The sequence below is a fragment of the Pelmatolapia mariae genome, linkage group LG15, assembly GCF_036321145.2.
Source record: "Pelmatolapia mariae isolate MD_Pm_ZW linkage group LG15, Pm_UMD_F_2, whole genome shotgun sequence".
In the NCBI taxonomy this organism is placed as follows: Eukaryota; Metazoa; Chordata; class Actinopteri; order Cichliformes; family Cichlidae; genus Pelmatolapia; species Pelmatolapia mariae.
In genome coordinates, this window is record NC_086240.1 from 10,816,386 (window position 1) to 10,835,513 (window position 19,128).

General features: G+C 37.7%; 1 protein-coding gene across 2 annotated transcripts in view; it reads right to left on the reverse strand.

Moving 5' to 3' along the window:
• Positions 1–1,047: 1,047 nt before the first annotated feature.
• si:dkey-71h2.2 (low density lipoprotein receptor adapter protein 1) overlaps positions 1,048–19,128 on the reverse strand; it is a 48,796-nt gene continuing 30,715 nt past the window's right edge. The window contains exons 4-10 of one of the 2 annotated variants that reach the window (XM_063495613.1): positions 14,460–14,574; positions 14,030–14,102; positions 13,790–13,876; positions 11,680–11,807; positions 10,448–10,482; positions 6,474–6,502; positions 1,048–5,296 (exon numbers count right to left, since the gene is read on the reverse strand). In XM_063495613.1, the coding sequence (XP_063351683.1) occupies positions 5,250–5,296; positions 6,474–6,502; positions 10,448–10,482; positions 11,680–11,807; positions 13,790–13,876; positions 14,030–14,102; positions 14,460–14,574 (514 nt within the window). In that variant the 3' untranslated portion in view covers positions 1,048–5,249. Of the gene's footprint in view, positions 5,297–6,473; positions 6,503–9,025; positions 9,335–10,447; positions 10,483–11,679; positions 11,808–13,789; positions 13,877–14,029; positions 14,103–14,459; positions 14,575–19,128 lie in introns of those variants that run through there. The other variant, XM_063495615.1, reaches the window with a different exon arrangement.

Consider the following 19,128-nt stretch of genomic DNA (forward strand, 5'->3'; position numbering starts at 1 on the left):
AGGACATAACTCTTTGTTATTCACCTTTCTGGTGCAAATAAATGAGGGGTGTATATTATTGTTTACACTTACATTTATAAAATCTACCCCAGGTACTCGGATACTTTTATTAACTTTCCACAGCATTTGTGCACCAGTTCACCTGATTTTGTTTATAATGTTGTATATTGTGTTATTATCATCACTGACAATCAAACATAGGTGCCACCGTATTTGTGTTATGTTTGGTATGGCGCAATATTTTAAATGACTTTCATGTCAATTTTGGCGCATATAAATCTATAAATCCAACACAACTTAAGGTGAAAGACCTGCAGAGGTCTGTGAACCAGTAACATCAATAGAAGGTGAGGTTTTACAGTTATACGCTAGACTGAAGAGTTTCCAGCCAGAGGAAGATTAGAAGTCAAATACATATACATGTACTTTCCTTAAAGTCCATCTTTGAATATTATCAGGGGTTACAAATCATTCTATCCATGCATATAGTATTTAAAATAATTTCCACCAGAGTTTGTACTTTAAATGGCTGTGTAAATGACATTACACAGGCATTTTTATTGATAGCCAAGAAGATTCACCAGACACTACAAATGGTGTGCATTTTTTTAAACGTTTAATCAGGCAACAGCGGTCGACTGAATGTGGAGACATATTGATCAGACAGCCAAAGTGCACGTCCTTGGTTGTGATTGACCAGTAAACTGGGAAATGTTTGAGAAAAGTACAGATTGAATAAAATGCTGTGGACAGTTTAGCAGAAAGAGCAAAATCAATAAAGACAAAACAAACTGAAATGTTTGATTTTGATCTGTTTGTCTGCAAACCGAACAGCTATTTTAAAGCTTCTTTTCTGAAGATTTTTTAAAACTTCAAGTTCAGAATCATTTTGATATTCTGGTAGTTTCCAAACAGGATCGTAGCAATTAAACAGCACCACAGAAGGCTTCTAGTTTAATAAAGCACAGGCTTCTGCAGATTGGTTTCTTAATCCTGTAATTAAAATGACATTTCAGCAAAATGCAGTGTTTGTACAAAGTCCTTTATTATGCATAAATATGTAACAAACCATAACAGCCTCAAAATTCTGTACACAATTTTACACAGATTAGGACACCTGCTTGTGAATCATACACAAACTGCTATTAACATAATATCACAACACTGCTGGAAACCCACTATTTGCATAGATAGAAAATAAGCACCTTGGTAAAGTAAATTCATACTGTAAACGTCAGTGTTTATTTGGGGTTAAAAAGTACAGTAGCTTTTCTGAGAGTACTTGGCTTTTCCAGTCGAAACTCTTTCTCATTTTTTAAAAACCTAACAGCCTAAAATGCTTTCTGGGCTCAGAACCTCACAGGGTAATTTGTATTCAGTGCACATAAGACTCAGTTTGGCATGCTGTACCTCCAAGTGCTGGTCTCTCTCTCTCTCTTCACTCCCAAAGACAAAAGTCTCAGCTGTGCCAAAGAACCGCATCCAGTCAAGATTTGCTGGGAATCTGCCACATTGATGGCATGCTGTTTCCCTTATACTAGCTACATGAAACAATACTCTGAGGAGCCTGATGGAATTATCTGCGTCATAATGTTATTAATCCAGGACTTTCTTCTTCTTAAATTAGATTACTTTTTATGTTTTATTAATTTACAAATAATAATTTAGCTTTAAGCCTACACAGTACCACAATTTCACCTGGATGTTTTTTGGGACTTTAACACCATCACCATAGTGAAACTGTACAACAAAACCTGTCCATGCACTTTCTCTCATGTCTTTGGCCACTCGTGGATTAATTGTGCCGTGCAGGAAGTAACAGAGCTTTGAGCGCCTGTTATTTCTACGTGCCAAAAGTCACTAGCTTCTCATTTTAACAACATTACAGTGCAAATAAAACTTAAAGTGTTTCTAAAATGTGTACATAATGTACTCTGTCCTTATTACAACTCCCAGGACACCATTTCGTATTTAAACTGAGCTAACTACTACATTAATGATTATTGCAATGTCATTTAGAAATATTAAGAGTGGTAAATTAAAGATCATGGCACATTATCATGGTTAATGTGCCATTTAAAAAAACAAAACAAAACAAAACTATAGAACCTGTTCTTGCTATAACTGCTGCAGCATAAAGTAAAATAAAGGTTTAAAACCATTAAAAAAATGAAATGTTCCCAATATATTTAATAGTATGTTTTAGTAGTATGTCTGTTTCTAAATTACCTGAGGTGTAAATGTATTATTATAATTATTATTATCAGGCTTCACAGGGTGAAACTATTGTTTTTTTTTTAAGTGAAAAAAAAAAACACAGATTTCACAGCTCTTGGACAGCAGCCAATCTTAAAATATCTAACAGCACTGAATCAGCAGACACATCCACACAGGAATCCATCAGTCAATCAATGACGGGTCTGAAAAAGGTGAGTACAGATCATTTGTGCATTACAGCATCGCACTGGCAGCGCACTCTGCTGACCTCCAAATTCACAGTCAATACTAAAGTGAACACATCGCTTCCTAGACCATCCTTGACATGACACAGGGCATTTCTGCTATCCATACTAAATAGTTTCGCTTTAAAATTTGTAATAGAGTTGGTATTTCAGACAGTCAGGAATGAAACGGTGTAATTAAGCCTCATGTCGTAACCTGATAAGCCAACCAATTATTCTGCAGCGGGTGTCATGACAACAATACGGAGCTCCCTGCTACCTCCCACCTACCACCGCCACAATTATTTTCAGTCATGATGCCGTGAATACAGAGAAGACCACTTCAACCAGACTGTGGCACAATCTAACATGCTCTTGACAACAAACAGCATTTGAGTGGTGGATATAAATAAACTGCACAGTCTAATAAAAAAACAAAAAAACAAGAAAACAATTGGAATGTATCATTTCCACTTATGAAAAGAGATGTTTAAGAGAAAAGGAAAAGCATCCTTAAAAGAGGACAGTGTGAACTATGTAAATGAATATAACAAGTAAGAAAAATGAGCGACTCCTGCAGTAGTAAAACCCAGTCAATTAAATCTGTACAAATCGTCTAACCTAACGCAAAAGCACACAAGCATCTACACATTCACGTCCCAATTAGAGTGATAAAAAAAGCCCACCTGTGAAAAGCCCTGATTCTAATCATCCTACTTCATTTATAATGATACAATATGTATACATACAGTAAATACATACAGCTTTGACACTGAAAAAATACAGCATTTGGAAATAGGTTTCTTTAGTCTGATTTTGGGCTTGAAACACAGTTTCCATAACCTAACAGCATTAACAGTAACATTGTCTTTATGTACAGTGACAGCTGAATGAATGAGGAGATGCTAAACTCGCCGTATTCCAGTCAGACCGTGATGATCGTTACAGAAATCTCAGCCTGTTACTTCAAGAGTAAATTCGCAGTTATATTTAGCACTTAAGACAGAAAGAAAAACAACTATGTAAACTTTTATGTATGCACTGCAAACCATAGGCAGATCACTCATTCACCCATAAAAGGCTGCATATGATTAAAATTTGCTTATCTTTTTTTTCTTATTTTGCACATTACGTTTAGGTTAGCTTGGATATAGAAACTACAGATCTTCAGCATAAAGCCTGGGGTGCAAATTGGTAGTGTGGTGAACTTTCAGACTCTAGCTGCTGCATTGTAGAAAATGGAAGGCAGGATTTTGGAATTAGTCACAACAACATCTCACCCTCTGTTAGTTCAATTTTGATCACTGTTAGCATAAATTTTTCTATTTATTACAGTTGTAAATTGCCAGAGTAACCGTTTTAACATAAAAACAGCTGGTTGTTGCGTGCATCCCTAATGGTCTTGAAGCTCTAGTGATTTAGTGAATACATCATTTAAACCTCATAATGACACTAAATGCAAAAGGGATACCAAAATACTTTACCTATAAGGAAAAATAAAACATACATAAAAGGTTCTTTCTTGACCTTGAAAATAACAATCTGGTAACTTTCCCAACACAAGGACAAGCTGAAGGACTCCTGAAGATTTCAGCCTCATGTTTCCCAGCAGAAAGATGCACTCAGATTTAACAATTTCTGGGTCCTGCAACAAAAGACGGATGAATAAATTGGTAGTTAAATTCCCTCTTCTCATACATTATCTCTATTATAAATACGATGGATGCCAAACCCCCCCACCCACTGCAAACAATGACCCGATATATAACAAACTGAACCATTCCCATGACAACCTGGCACATCTATCTGCTGGGAAAGGTCACAACAAGTGAATGAAGTGAATACCCCTCAAGCAGTGAGAATTTGGGATCAAAAAACTATGATCATATACAGTTAGCTGGAGATTAAATTTAAGTACTCCACTTTACTTTGTAAATGTTACAAGTATTCTTCTTAAAGAAACATTTCCTTTTTGACTGTGTTGCCAGGAAAAAAACCTGACACACACTTTTATATGTCTTTGTGTCTAATGGGGGCTTCATCCCCCAAAAGAAATGGTTTGTTCGATACAACAAACTGGATGATTCGTGTAAAACCCATTCAGCATCATGACAGAGTGTTCACTCCAGTGTCTGATGATGACTCCTAACACTGGACTTCTTCCAGCAAGTGCTGTGACTGGCAGCTGTTACTGCACCAAAACAAACAGCAAGATTAGAGAGCGTTCACATTTTCAGAAAGCGATAGCAGGCATATATACAGTGCACGCATCTTTGGACTGTGACGTTTGTGCAGGCTTTACTGTAATTTACAAGAGGAATCCACATGTGGGAATGTTTCACAAGTTATGACTAAAAGGAGGAGACTCCAAACCTCATCCTGTGTGAATTGCATTGTGTACAAATTTGTCGTCCTTGCTCTCTTCGCTGTGGTGTATTGCGCACTGTGTGCACCAAATTTTAAGATGGCAGGAGATGGCTGTTTACACTGAGAGAAGTGTGTTTTGACAGGCAGGCATTCACAGAAATAACATTTCATAATATCAGGGTATTCACTCTGGCTTCTCTGCAGCAGTGACTGAATATCAAATACAGGCTTTCTCATTCAGTTTGTGCACCGGGGAGGGTGATATGTTTTTTTCTTTCTGATCGAGTAAAGCATGCTGTTTTTATCAGCCTGGGTACTGGAGCGTATGCTTTTTGTCTAATTTCTGTGGTGCTGTACGTCGAGCAGCTATTGCCGGTATGTGTTATTTAAACTCATTGTTGCAGACAGGCAACAGATTCTCAGTGGAGACCTCCGGGAGACTCAAAGCTGCATTGTCAGAGACGGGTTCGGAGCGGGACTCGGCCAGTCTGACAGAGACAGAGAAAAGCAGAGCATTGCTAGAACATTTTTTTCAGAAGAAAAAGGGGTTTACAGTCTATACAAAGGTTAAAAAAACTGACAGAAGAAGGAAGCATATAATGCAGCAAGGTCACAGACACAAACACACAACAGCAGAGGATGTTGATTTGACTCAAAATGACAAAGAACAAATGGGAAAAGGGAGTGCTAGTGGATAAAGTGCAGCGTGTGAGGTCGTGAGTGGCAGACAACAAGAAAATTCAATGTTTTTGATGTCGTTCGGAAAAACACTGGCAACACTGAAAAATAAAAGCCAACTCCAAAATTGAATAGAAGCGCTACCCTCTGCAAATTAAAAGGTCATTTATTTGGTATATTATATTTTAATAATAAACATTTTTCAGCCCTTCAATGGCTTTGATGTGCAACATAATGATTAAAATTATATCATTCACTCAGTCACTGTGCTTTTTCTTTTTCTTTTTTTTGCACTGGTGATGGACAGGTTGACAGATGAGGGCAGGCAGGAGTCTCCGTGGGCTATGACGTTTGCAGATGACACTGTGATCTGCAGTGAGAGTAAGAAGCAGGTGGGAGAGAGTCTGGAGAGGTGGGGTTGTGGACTGGAGAGAAGAGGAATGAAAGCCAGTAAAAGCAAGATGGAATACATGTGTGTGAATGAGAGGAGACAAGTGACAGGGGTGACTTGTGACAGAAGGATAGCAGCAAGAGTGAAAGGGACGGTTTACAAAGTGAACCCTGCTGAGGTATGGTTTGGTAATGGTGGCACCAACAAAAAGACAGGAGGTTGAGCTCAAGATGTTAAGATTTACATTGGGCTGGACCAGGAGGTAATAAAGACTATCTACTAACCAAGGAAACGTAATATTAAAATTAATATTGAAAAACAGATTTTAAGTAATAGTTTAATCCTAATTGAAACCAAAATAATCTTTTCAGGTAAAAACAAACAAACAAAAAAAACTTTAATGTGGCTCCGAGCATATTATCATTTTCTTATCAGTGGAGTCACATACGTCCAGAGGCCAGTGCTTTCCCCTTTGCAGAGAGGAGATTGGACTGGGATAATAATAGTTGGGATTTTTCACATTAGGCCTGAAATAAGGAGGCACAGCAAGCATTTACTGTCATAAAACAATACATTTATCACAATACATCACTTACCAGTGTCTGTCTCCTCTGTTTCCATGTTGCTGCGTGCCAGATACAAGACAGAAGAAATCAAGATAAAGTGAATCAGTGCTAAAGGTTAGGATAAGTGAAGAAAAGGTGATAGGAACTGTCCCGGTAACGGTCATCAGGAGTGTACATGCACACATTGTGAAGTGAGCTGCCCCACTTTCACCATGCGGTTATCAAAGTGACACACAAAGAAGCCTAAACTAAAATAAAATGAACCCTTCACATTTCAATGGGGAGAAGTACTTCAGTGCTAAATCGGCTGTTGCACAGTGTCGCCGTTCATTTATGAAATTTTAAATACCATAAATGAATCATTTTAATTAAACCAGTTTGAACTGAAGCTGAAGTCAATAGTTGTGAGCACTTCTGGCCCTGCTAAAAATAGATTTTTTAATGAGGACTAAATCCTGACCTGTGCAGCTAAGTGTTAATTAAAATTATTCTACTGAAGTTGGTTTAACGGTATCAGCTGCAGCTCAACTTGCAAAACTACAAAGTGCTACCAGTGACCCCTAGAGGTCATGCTGCTGCTTACACCAAAGTGGATTAAAGAGATTTAAAATGAATCGCCAACCCGCAGACCAATAACGTGACCCTGATGCTATATTTAAACAAGCGCACGCGTAGAAATACCAGGAAGCTGAAGAGGCACTGGTAATGGAAACTTACTGCGGTGTGTGCAAGAGATTCAGACAACCACCCAAACCCAAACCAAACTTGCAATTCCTATACAAACACCTAATGTTACGAGCTATACAAAGTTAGAGCGAGAGCAACACACTATTGTTAGTAAAATACTTGACCAAAAACTTTTTTTAATGGGTACTGTGGGTACTGGCAAAATTCTTTGCCCCTTAAAGACGACTCTGACGACTTCCCCAGTACCCTTAATGACGAGTTTTGACACCTCATAATATATAAAGACATGGTTTAATAACCACTAGAATAGTTTCTGGGTTTTTTAAAGGGTAGCTGTAAAGGCAGAGACTACCTTCACTAACTTTTGAGACAAACCCAGTCATTCTGTTGTATGAGCAGGCCTGAAATATAACAGAAACCACTCAGTTCACAAAAGAGCTTTTTCTATTTAACAATAAATCTTTGGCAGTTAAACATACTTACATTTTGGGAACCAAAGGGCTAGAGAGTAGATAAACAGCAGAGACGTTTTAAAACAGTTCTCCTTGAACATACGAAGAGCCACAAATAAAACCCTCCTCGGTTGTATCTAAAGGCATTCCCGAAGTCACATACAACATTAAATAGGTGTGACAGCCATGACAACTCAATGTCACCCAGATTCTTCAGTTTCAGACCGCATCTCATTCACCAGTGCTGTACCACAACTGCAGCACTTGACATCCTTGCTGACCCCTGCAGAGCACGTTCACTCTAAACACTTCAAACTCCTTTAGTGCGACTCCCAGGACGTCAGATTTAGTAGACGTTTATCTAGAGTTTCACCTTCCCCCCTATTTGACAACTGTCCCCATTCCTGCTGAGAAGTGTCTGAGTGATGACCTGCTTTCCTTTTCTGCTCTCCATGCATGTGAAAGCAGCTTCCACAGAAACACACATGCAGAAAATCCCTTCTTCGAATTTACTCATTTGTTTTCCCCAAAACTTCCGTTAGCCACAGGCGGCAAAGCTTAACGAGTGCCATCTCTTTAATGTGTGCAGCACCATCTTTCTGTAGCTCTTCTCTGTCTTTGTAGACAGATTTTACAGAGCTGTAGGATGTATACACAGTCACAGAGACTGAAAGCTGGCTACACAACGAAATTAAGAGCCATGCAGACAATCATACATTTTGTGAGCTGCGAGTTTTCAGAGTGATCAAGTGCATTAAGTAGTAACAGGTTAAATATACTATGTTTATATATTTAATTTAAAAGATACCCAATTTAAAAATAGTGTATCTGCATGCAAGGATTTGTACCAATAAGGCAGAAAAAGGGGGTATTCCTTCACAGTTGTCACATTGACGTGTGACTTTTTCATATCCCTCATGTCTCACATTTCACCTGAAACTCACATTCCTGTCTCTGCAGGTATCCTACACCTATAAAATGTCAATTTTACAAGCTGTCACACATCGTGGTATAAGCGCTGTATCGTAATCCTAGTTCAATGACAAGGTGTTGATGCATTGTGGAGCTCCCGCACTGGTTTGAGCTGGTGTGCTCCTGAAACCTCTGTCTGGGAAAGTGGTGATCTTGTAGCAATCAAAGGGGGTTGCTTGTTCCACATGATCTCAATGAGTCAATTATGCTTGATGTTTAGAACAAGCTTACAGCCTTAAGGGTGCACGTTGTACAGTGATGGCCTATAAAACAAATAATGTATATTTATGGAATCCTATGAATAAATATTCAGTCAAATTCACCTTTTCAAAAAAGGTTGGCCATTGCGTATAAAGCTAAATAAAAATACAGATTTTCAAAACAAAATTAAACACCATATTTCATTAAAAATAAACACACAAATAAATAAAGAAATAAATTCCTCCTTTTAATGTGTCAACAACACATTTCACAGAAGCTGGGCGAGGGGTGATGAAAGACTGGAAAGTTTTTTTAATGCATGGGTGTGTACAGCAGTAACAGCATATAAATGTTTTTGGAGCAACACATGCTGTGGTGTATAAATTTTTCAGGAAAAGCTTGGATTATTTCACCAAAAATTGCTGATAACACCATTCTGCATGTACTTCAAAAGAGCGGCTCAACAGGAAGAGAATCAGGGTGGAGTCCAGAGCTATCACCCCTTTAAAACATTTCATAAATTATGAAATGAAAAATACAGCAAAAGAGTATCCGAACAGCCTCGGAGAAGCTGAGATTCTACAAGAAGCAAGAAAGGGAACATATTTTCTTTTCAAGACAACAGAATCTGGTCTCCTCAAGTTCACAGAGTTAAAAGAACAGTTAAATAATAATTACTATATTATTACTATACAGTGGTAGCACTATTGTGACTCGTATAAGGTTTAAATGACTTACAAAAAATCATTGTATTCTGCTTACATTTTTAGGCTGTTATAACTTTTCAGCTAAAGAGTGCTTGATTTAACAGCTAAGACTGGGATAGGTGATTACCATCGTGCAAAGTGCTGCATCAAGTCAATTACAGCTACTGCAAAAGGCACTGTGATTTTCTTTAATGGAACCGACAGCTACTTTATTCAAAAACTGCCAAGTATTATATGTTTAGTTTTTCTTTTTTCTTTTTCTTTTTTTAATTGAAACAGGTTTCTCTTGTAAATGAGACACTAAGTCTCAGTGGGATTACCTGTAAAAATAAAGGTTGAATAAAATAAAAGACAAATTTGCAGAATTCTGACACTAAATTTGGTGGAAAGGTTTTCTCCTGTTGCCTCTCACACAACGGTCATATTAGTGGAGGATTCACTACAAAGTGAAACAGCGCGGCATAACTCCAGAGTCTGTAACTTCTTGCAGAAGGTCTTTTGCATGAGTCAGATCATTTCTAAAGCTTTGAATTTTTCACACAACCCTTTGGAGATCAGATAATCCCACTCAACTATTCACAGTAAGAAATTTTGATTATGCCCACCCAAACCTTTGCATGCCACTGTGAAAATATCTTAAGACAGCTGCTTTGAATATCAAGTTATTTCACCAGTTTCAATGCCATCTTTTAAACCAAGGTACCTTGGAAAATCACGTTTATCACATTCGCCTGCTTATTTCAGTTTCTGTGTGACTTTCAATATCTGTTTTCAAAAGAAAAGATATTTCATCCAAAGACTCAAGGGCCCTCAGTGTAACTCAGGAGCTATTCAACTGTAATCAAAAGGCAATATTCATTGTCACAATGTGTTGAATACATTTGTTTCTTATGGTAATATTTAAATATTAGTGTGCACAAAACAAGAAAATCTGATTTTATTCTCATTAGCACTCTGCAGAATTACAGTCACGAACAAAGCTCACCTTGAGAATGCATCCTCAAGTCCATCTTCCACATCCTGTTGAGACACAACAATAGGACTCAGTCCACGTTCAAAGTGCTTCAAGTTATAATCCTGCTCCTTCTGTACTTTCAAGCATTTGTGCATCTGCACTGAGCCAGCTGCTTGCCTGTTTGCTTATTCACATAAATGAACTGCTACTGAGGAATCAATCTGTGAAAATAGATTCTCTTAATCCAGTCACAGATGCAACTCAATTAACAGTCACAGTAATAGATATTTAGTACAATATGATGAAGTACATTGGAAAAATACCCCACTTAATAAGCACGGACAGATGATAAACTGCACAACTGCAACAATAAAATGAACTTGAACCAGCTTGAACCAGGTCTCGTTCAGCCACAGGATCATATCTCACTGAGAGGAAAGGCACATCAGGGAAAATGTGCATCAGCGGGATTTCTGTGTATGAGATCAGTGTATATGGGAGACATTTTTATGGGTATGGTGTCACCTAGTGTTGAAAATCTGCAACTGAACACCAGATTATATACAGATGTGCAATAAATGTATAAAATTAGCTCACATTATTTTATACTTTGCACATATTTATTACATTTTATAGAGGATAAATGGCAGGATATGACCAATAATCATACTATACTATTCCTTCCCACTTCCATTTTTTCAATTTCTTCATCTTTATTCATTTAATTGTACATTTTAATCTTTTTTTCCACTGAAATTTAAAGTTTCAATTTTTTCCATTTAAATTAGGCTCATGTAAAGAAGAGGTCCATGGATATATGACCATATTCATCATTCTAGTCCACTTATTCAGTTTAAAAGTTTAAAGCACATTTAATAGAAAGACAACATCAAACTAAGTTGAAATAATAAATTTTACATGAAATAAACATGGTTTAAAAAACTAAAATCAAATATATTATGTATGAACATTTAACAGTGGGATTATTTGATTGTGAAAGGAAGGCTACTGCAAAGCCTTGGAGCAGCAACCACAAAAGCGCAATGTCACTAACCACTAATTCCAGTACTTAAAAGCAGCTGGTTTGAGGATTTAAGAGACATAGTGATATATTAGGAGTGGAGAACTTCTGAAATGTGCAGTACCCAAATGCTGAAGCAGGCATGGATTTATAGGCAAAAGGAGCAAACATTAATTCTGTATTTGACAGGTAGCAAGAGCACGCAAGCTAGCACTGATGTAACGCTTTAAAGCTGACCTACCCAAGAGTCATGTTTGATTGGTCGCCTTCGAGTAGGGTTACTACGAGGTGAGGGCGAGCTGAGCGAAGCAGAGAATAAGGGCCTCCGGAGCTTTTCCTCCATCCCACTGGGCTTATGTGCCTCTGGATCTATGAGAGATGGCAGGTGCTTATGAGAGGCTGCCAAACAATAAAGCAAAAGAGCAGGAAGAAGGAAACATAGAGGGCAGAGTAGAGACAGGCAGATGAGAGATAAAGGACAAACACATCCGGACGCAAAGGAAAGGAAGAGCTGTCAGATTTCAAAGAGGTGAAACAACATCTCCAGCCCGTGGCACTCAAAAACTTCTCCATGACAGGCACAATTTAAATCATCTCTGTAAAACTTTAATGCATCTGTCTGTGTAGTTATTCCAAAGGTCCTTGAGGCTTTCACACCAGACTTTCTCTATGTCCTCAGGCCACTACAACTGGGAGCAGAGCAAATTTTAATTGAAAGAATCTGGGAAAACCAGGCCGCGACTAACAATGGATGATTAAGTCTCATTTTGTAAGTCTGCTGACCCTCTGAGGTCAGGAAAACATTTTGACCTCTAAAGAATAACCTATAAATGTCACAGTCATTAGAAGGCACTTAAAATTCACTGTTTCCCTGAATACCTAACGAGTGCTACATAAATAGGGGATTTGCCCTGAGCGTGTATGACAAGTGACAGATGACTGATACATTTGTGAGAGAGCAGTGTCAATCAAAAAATTAAAAGCCAAAGTTGTGATAGACTTAGTATAACTGAAAAGGTCATTTAAGATCATCATAGGACTGACTTGCAGTGACTTCCACTTCGTCACGATAAGTTGAAACAGATGGGTTTGTGCAGATGAAACAAATCGGCATCTTATTATCGCTTCACTTCAATAACACAGCATATTATTTTCACAGCATTAATCAGATTCCCGTGTGCAGACGGATTTCAAACGCGGATCTTGAGAACTGATTACAGAAGCAACAAACCTGAAAAAAGGGTTTAAGAGAAAAGACACTCTTTGGCGCTCTTGCTGAGAGATAGATGAGAAGATTGACGCCACTTTCTCGTCTCGACAGTAAATATTGTGTGACTCAAAAAGACAGCTGCCAGTTAGCAGAGCATAAAAAGTGGAAACTGCAGGAAACTGTGAGCCGTGACGCATGATGAATTCTAATTTTCTGACATGAAGGCCCCAAACAGCTTGAGCAGCGTAGATCAAAACTTTCAGCTGTTTTAATGTGTCGTCTGTGCCCAAACACAGAGTGATTTAAAAAAGAAAACGTAATGCTGCACATCCCTAAAAACGCTTTTATCTTCTGAAACATGTTGCCTGCCTCAAATTCATTAAAAATCACATTTTAAACATTTAAAAAGTTGTATTTGTACTATCTATTTTCAATAAAATTAGAGTAATAATAAAGATTTTCAAGTCATGATCTTATTTTGGAAAGCAGATCGTGTAATCAGCCTCTGTCATATCTTAAAGACTTCATAGTACCTCATTATCCTAGCACAGAACTTCTCTCTCAGACTGCAGGCTTATTTGTAGTGTTTCAAAAGTTTTCAACAGTAGAAAGAAAAAGCCGAATCCTGATAAATCTTGGAGTTAGGGCTACTCTCACGGCAGATGGCTGTCCCTCTCTTAGCCTGATTCTATCGGAGGTTTCTTCCTGTTAAAATGGGGTTTTTCCTTCCCACTGTCACCAAGTGCTTGCTCATCGGGCGTTGTCTGGTTGTTGGGGTTTCTTTTTAATACTGTAGGGTCTTTATCTTATAATATTATTAATATAACACACCTTGGCACAATACCGATTGTGAATTCAATTGAATTTTTATAATCTTACACACCCCCCCCCCCCCCCCCCCCCAGTATGGTTTTATGGTGATGTGTCAGACTTGTTAAAAAGCAAAGAAAATTTATTTAATTTGGATTTGTTGCTATTTCTAATATTGAGTACTAGATAATTTGTTAAATCACATTAAAACAACTTCACAGTTAACATAGTATTTAACATTCTGCTGTCTTTTACCTTTCACTAATATAGTTATTTCTTGTTCGATATGCGGGGACACAATATGGATGAGGACACAATAAAATGAAGTTACCTGCTGGGACACACTGAGTGTCCGCTGCCTCTGTCTGCCCATTGCTTGCTGCGCACGTACAGCAGGTCCTGGCCTTCTTGCTTTTGTCTGTGAACCAAGAAGCTGTTTAAAACTCTTAGAAAATAACAGACTCCAACTATACTTGAATCTTTCATTTATGCACAGACAATTTAATGTCCACAAAATGCTGAGTATAAACTAAAGTTCCAGAGTCATTTCCTCTTTGTTCAGGGAACTTACCTTCCTGAGCAATCTCCCAAAGATCTAAGGCCACTTTAAAGGCCTGGGCTACTGTTAATGTTACAGCCTGAGCCTGGAAAGAGAATAACACAGGGAAACTAGATGAAAATAAATTATTTTTAATAATGGGTATTTGATTTTGTGATAAAGAAGATATTTTAACTTTTTCTTTGTATAAGAATGTATCTATTATGATAGATTTGTCAGAAAGCAGTACTTTTAATATGAAGCACAAAAATAAATCTCAAGTATCACTAAGGAAACAGCCACAAGATGGAGCCACACACCACCCATTGTTATGTTACACTTACAGTTCATAATTATTAGTCCTGAAACAAACTGAGCATCCTCCTAAAGTCTGACAACATATATCCAACACATCAGTCTAAATACAGGTATATACAAGAAACCCACGGCACTGCAGACTTACAATTTTCTTCTTTTGGCAGAGAAAGGCATGGCACTCTAGAGTCTCGTTGAACTGACTCTGAGAAACATATGCAAAGACCTTATCCTGAGTTTTATCTGCTGTGCAGTATGAGATTCTGTTTTAAAGGAAAGAGAGAGAAATGAGAGAGAACAGAATTTTATTGCAGTGTAGCAGTTCCATCAATTCACATGATACAGTCAGTTACAAAGGCTCTATATATTTCAGCACAGAAATAAAGAAATATCTAGTCCTTACCAGGTTTTAAAAATAGGTAAATAAAACTAAGATCATTAACAACACATGACATAAAACACCATGTCATTTTTATTGGACAAAAATGGAGCCAAAATGCAGAAGGAATGCATGAAAAACGAAGATGATTTAGTAGTTTAGTAGAACCACATTTGATCACGATAACTTAAAGCAATCATTTTCTGTCTCTCACATTGTTGTGGAGGAATTTTGACCCACTCTTCTTTACAATGTTTTCTCAGTTCATTAAGGTTTGTTTATACATTCCAATGAGGTTGCGGTCTGGACTTTAACTGGGCTACTGCAATGACTTAATTTGGGGTTTTTTAGCCTTTTTCTGTTATATATTTGTCCCTTTGCTTTGAATCATTATCCTGTTGTATGGCCATATGTAAGCCACATTTTAGCCATTAGACGGATAGCCTCACATTTGACTTATTATTGACACATTTGACTTTGGTATGCAGAGGACTTCATGATCAGTAATAACTAAAAGGTGCCCAAAGACCAAATCATCACCCCTCCACCACCGTGCTTGACAGTTGGTGTAACATGTTTGTGCTGATATGCTCTGTTCGGTTTTCACCAAGCATAGTGCTGTGCAAACATCTTGTCTATCCAGAAGTCTTCTGTTTGTTTTTTTTCCAATGCAGTTGTCTTGAATGTTTTCCACTTGGGAATAATCCTTCTCGCTGCAGAATGATGGCCTGTTTTTATAATTGGCCTTAAAACACTTCCCAGATTGATGATCACCAACAGTTCATTCATTGTTGAAGTCTTCCCTCCTTGGCACTGTATTAACACATAGCTGAATGTTCTAAACCATAAAACTACCAAAATTTCTGATTTCATGGGAGATGCTAACATTTACTGATAACCAGTTAACATTTGATTAGCAGCACGCAGCTGCTACTTACAGTCTTAATTCATATGGAAGCAGTAAGGGTGTAATATCTCATGTGTTTTGTTAATCTAAGGTTGTATTTAGTTAATTTTCAGACCCAGTGCGGACCACATAATGTTTTTTAATTATGTTCCGATATGGAAAACCTTAAGAGTTAGAATTTTGCCATGAGTGTACATCCATTTATAATGAATGATACACAAAAAAGTACAAATAGGAAGGCTTTAGTGTCACACATGCCACACAAAGTACACAACATTACCTACTAGTCCGCACTGTTAATGAAACCTCGTAGCTCAAGGTAAGCTGCACTGCCTACATGTCAATTAAGGCTGTAACTTTGCCTTTGTGGTTTACCTTTTGCATATGCATGAGCACACCAGTCACAGCACCAGAGCAATGGATATGAATAATATGCTGATTGAGTCCCACAGCTGGGCAAAGACAATGAGCAGCAGTGACATCCATAAGTGAGTTGTGCTTGAAGCTGTAGGCACTTCAGAGTTTGGATAGAGCAAAAGTGTTTCATGCCAAACTCAAATGTTAATAAAATGTTACCTTTAAAGACTGAGCTTGTCAATTAACCCTGAATTCACGGCAGAGGAGCATTATTTACACTTTTGTGATGAAGACGATAGAATTATTCAAAGGTAAAGGACTTTTTTTAAAATATTATATTCAGATAAACTGTTTGCTGTTCCTCATTTTTTATCTGAGAGCATCAACCACTGCAGGAAGGCATTTGAAACTGCAGGAAATCTGCTGAAGATTTTCTGAAATAACCTCCCTGACAGTTACATAATATATTGCGAATTCTTATCAACCACAGAAAAATGTCCCCATCATGTGGGTATGTATATTTTTTTTCCTCTGCAACATTTAAATTTCTACCATCAGTGGAAAATAGAAAGTCTAAGATTACAAATTGATCTCCACTGTGATTGTATTGCATTTGAGAGCTCATTCCCAGCAGTCACACTGAATCCACTATCTGGTTTTCAAGAAATCCAATTGTCTGCAAATCCAGCCACAGCCTCGGCCCTGTGATTTTCAATAGTTATCTAAAACCAATCCAGACAAAGTCCACCAAGCCATTTTGTTCTCCCACAGCAGCTTGTTTGGGGCTCACTGAGGCAACAAAAGCAGTGAATTTCCTTTGTCAGATTTTACACAGGCTATTAGAAGCTGTATTGATCTTCAGTCACTCTGTGTATCTGCGATGGTTACCTGAATCGGCAGCGTGCGTCATTTGTTTGTTGCCTTAAATAGATATGCAAATTAGCCACGGTAAACGTTGCACTTGACCTTTTTCACTACAATTAAAAACAGCACAACAAGGACAATTAGGGGCTCCTTCCATAGAGCCGATAGTAGAACTCTTCGACACGAGCTATGTTGCTATTTTTGATATTCATGCTGTCATCATCATCACTGGAGAAAAGAGAAAGCTCTGGGTTGATGACTGTATAATCTCCCATCATTATAGCAAATTGTAAACTACGTGCAAAGGGGATTTGTGGATGGCTGACACTCATTTGCTACCCCAATTCAGAGGTGGGGGTTGGGTGGGTAGTGGCGCTAAAAATGAAGTTATGTATTAGATCAAACAACAACCATGAAATCAACAGCGCTCACTACTCCATCTCAGATTGTTTGCTGGCTTGCACCACTGATGCATGACCCACATAGCAATGCCCAGGATACCCAGCTTTGCGTATTACCCCCTCTCCCGAAGCGCGAACTTATATTTGGGGCCGTAATTGCATAAAAATGAGCAGGGAAAAGTTGAAAGGGTTGACCTATTTAAAATTAGAAAACAAGAATGACGAAACTCAAGTACCACTCAATACAACTCAATTATCATCCTATTGAGATAGTAAGTGCTTTTAATTAACTTCATATATTTTGCACAAGATGAATTTCACTTATGTTAAATATTTAAGCATCCACATGTCTTCATAATTCTTTGTGTTCTCAGAATTTTATTTACTAAATAATATGCTCCCTTCAAGACATCTCCTTGTGCACATCTGGATCGCTTCTAGCATACATAGATTTTCATTCTTACCACTACACTGCATCTGCTATTTCACAATCGACTTGCAAGTACAGAAAACACTACTGCTGAGAAATTATCCTGACCTGTGCCTAAAGGTAGCACAAACGGAGCACAACCAAGAGCATAGTAATCTTTATTTTGGATTATGCAAGTTAAGTCTGTCAGTGACCCAAAAATTGTCTCGTACCATGCTGTCATCATGTTGCAACTATTCACACCACACTCAAAAACAGTTGTTTGGCCACACCAACACAATCCCTACTAAGCTACTGCCCTACTTGCCAGATTTGGCTCTCGCAAAATGAGATTTATTTTGAAGAATCATTATTTTGATCTAGTGGCGGACATCCAGCGCACATGCAACTGATCAGAAGGGGTGATCTAAAAATAACTGGGGCTTAAAGGAAGCAGACCCTGAAGGCGATAGCAGCTAAAAAATTACATCAGGCATGTTGTGTTTTTTGCATTTTTCTTGTTTCTTTCTTTTGCTTTTTAAGGACTGATTTGCTAACCTCAGAAAAAGTTCTATGAATAGAATTTAAATGAGTAACTGCAGCATTTGACATTTTATTTTTACTTAATGGCAGTATCTAAGCTTTAGCTGTTCTTGACATATTTTTAAAACCTTTTTTAGCCTTATTAAGAAAAAAATAAAACATTTTCACAGTCAGTCTTTAGCTTTCCCAGAACAATGTGCTGTAAGCAAAATATTAAAATAGGTCAGTGCACACGCAGTGCATGTCTTGCAAGTCAGTGCCCCCAAAACTGTTTGTGCATCAGTTATGATTCACATTACTAATATTATTATTTTGCACTGAACTGTACAAAATCCCAATATCACAATAATCATATTAAGCAGCACATGCCACATTGACTTCTACTGTCAACAGCATAAAAGTCAGACTTATACATATAGTTACATGTATTCATCAACAAAGAGGCCTCTGTCCAGTGAATGTACATGTAAGATTTAATCTATATGCCAAAGACACGTTTCTTCTATTTATAAAAACTCTTAAGAAAACCTTTTAGTCATTACAGGATAATAAGTGTCAGATGTGCAGCACAGTGGATCTTATTTTCAATACAGGACTTCAGGTTTAATCAACAACAGGAAAAAAACACAACCTGACAGTATCGCATAGTTCCCGCTAATATTGAACAACAGAAGCTGAGCTGTCAGTCGCCATCATATCTCCAAAGGGGCTGTCTGGACTGCCAGCCTTTGATCTTCTTACTGTGTACCGCACCGGTATTTGTGAGGCAGCGAGAGAACGTCATTGGATATTATTTAAATATTTACAGTACAAAGCCTGAATAGATCTTCACACATCAAAGCCTCAAACTTTCCATACGCTGAATGAAACAGGTCTGCTGCTTAATTCGACAGTAAACTACTTCTGTTCAACTTTCAACTTAGCAATAGTGCAATACTAAAAAAAAGAAAGAAAAAA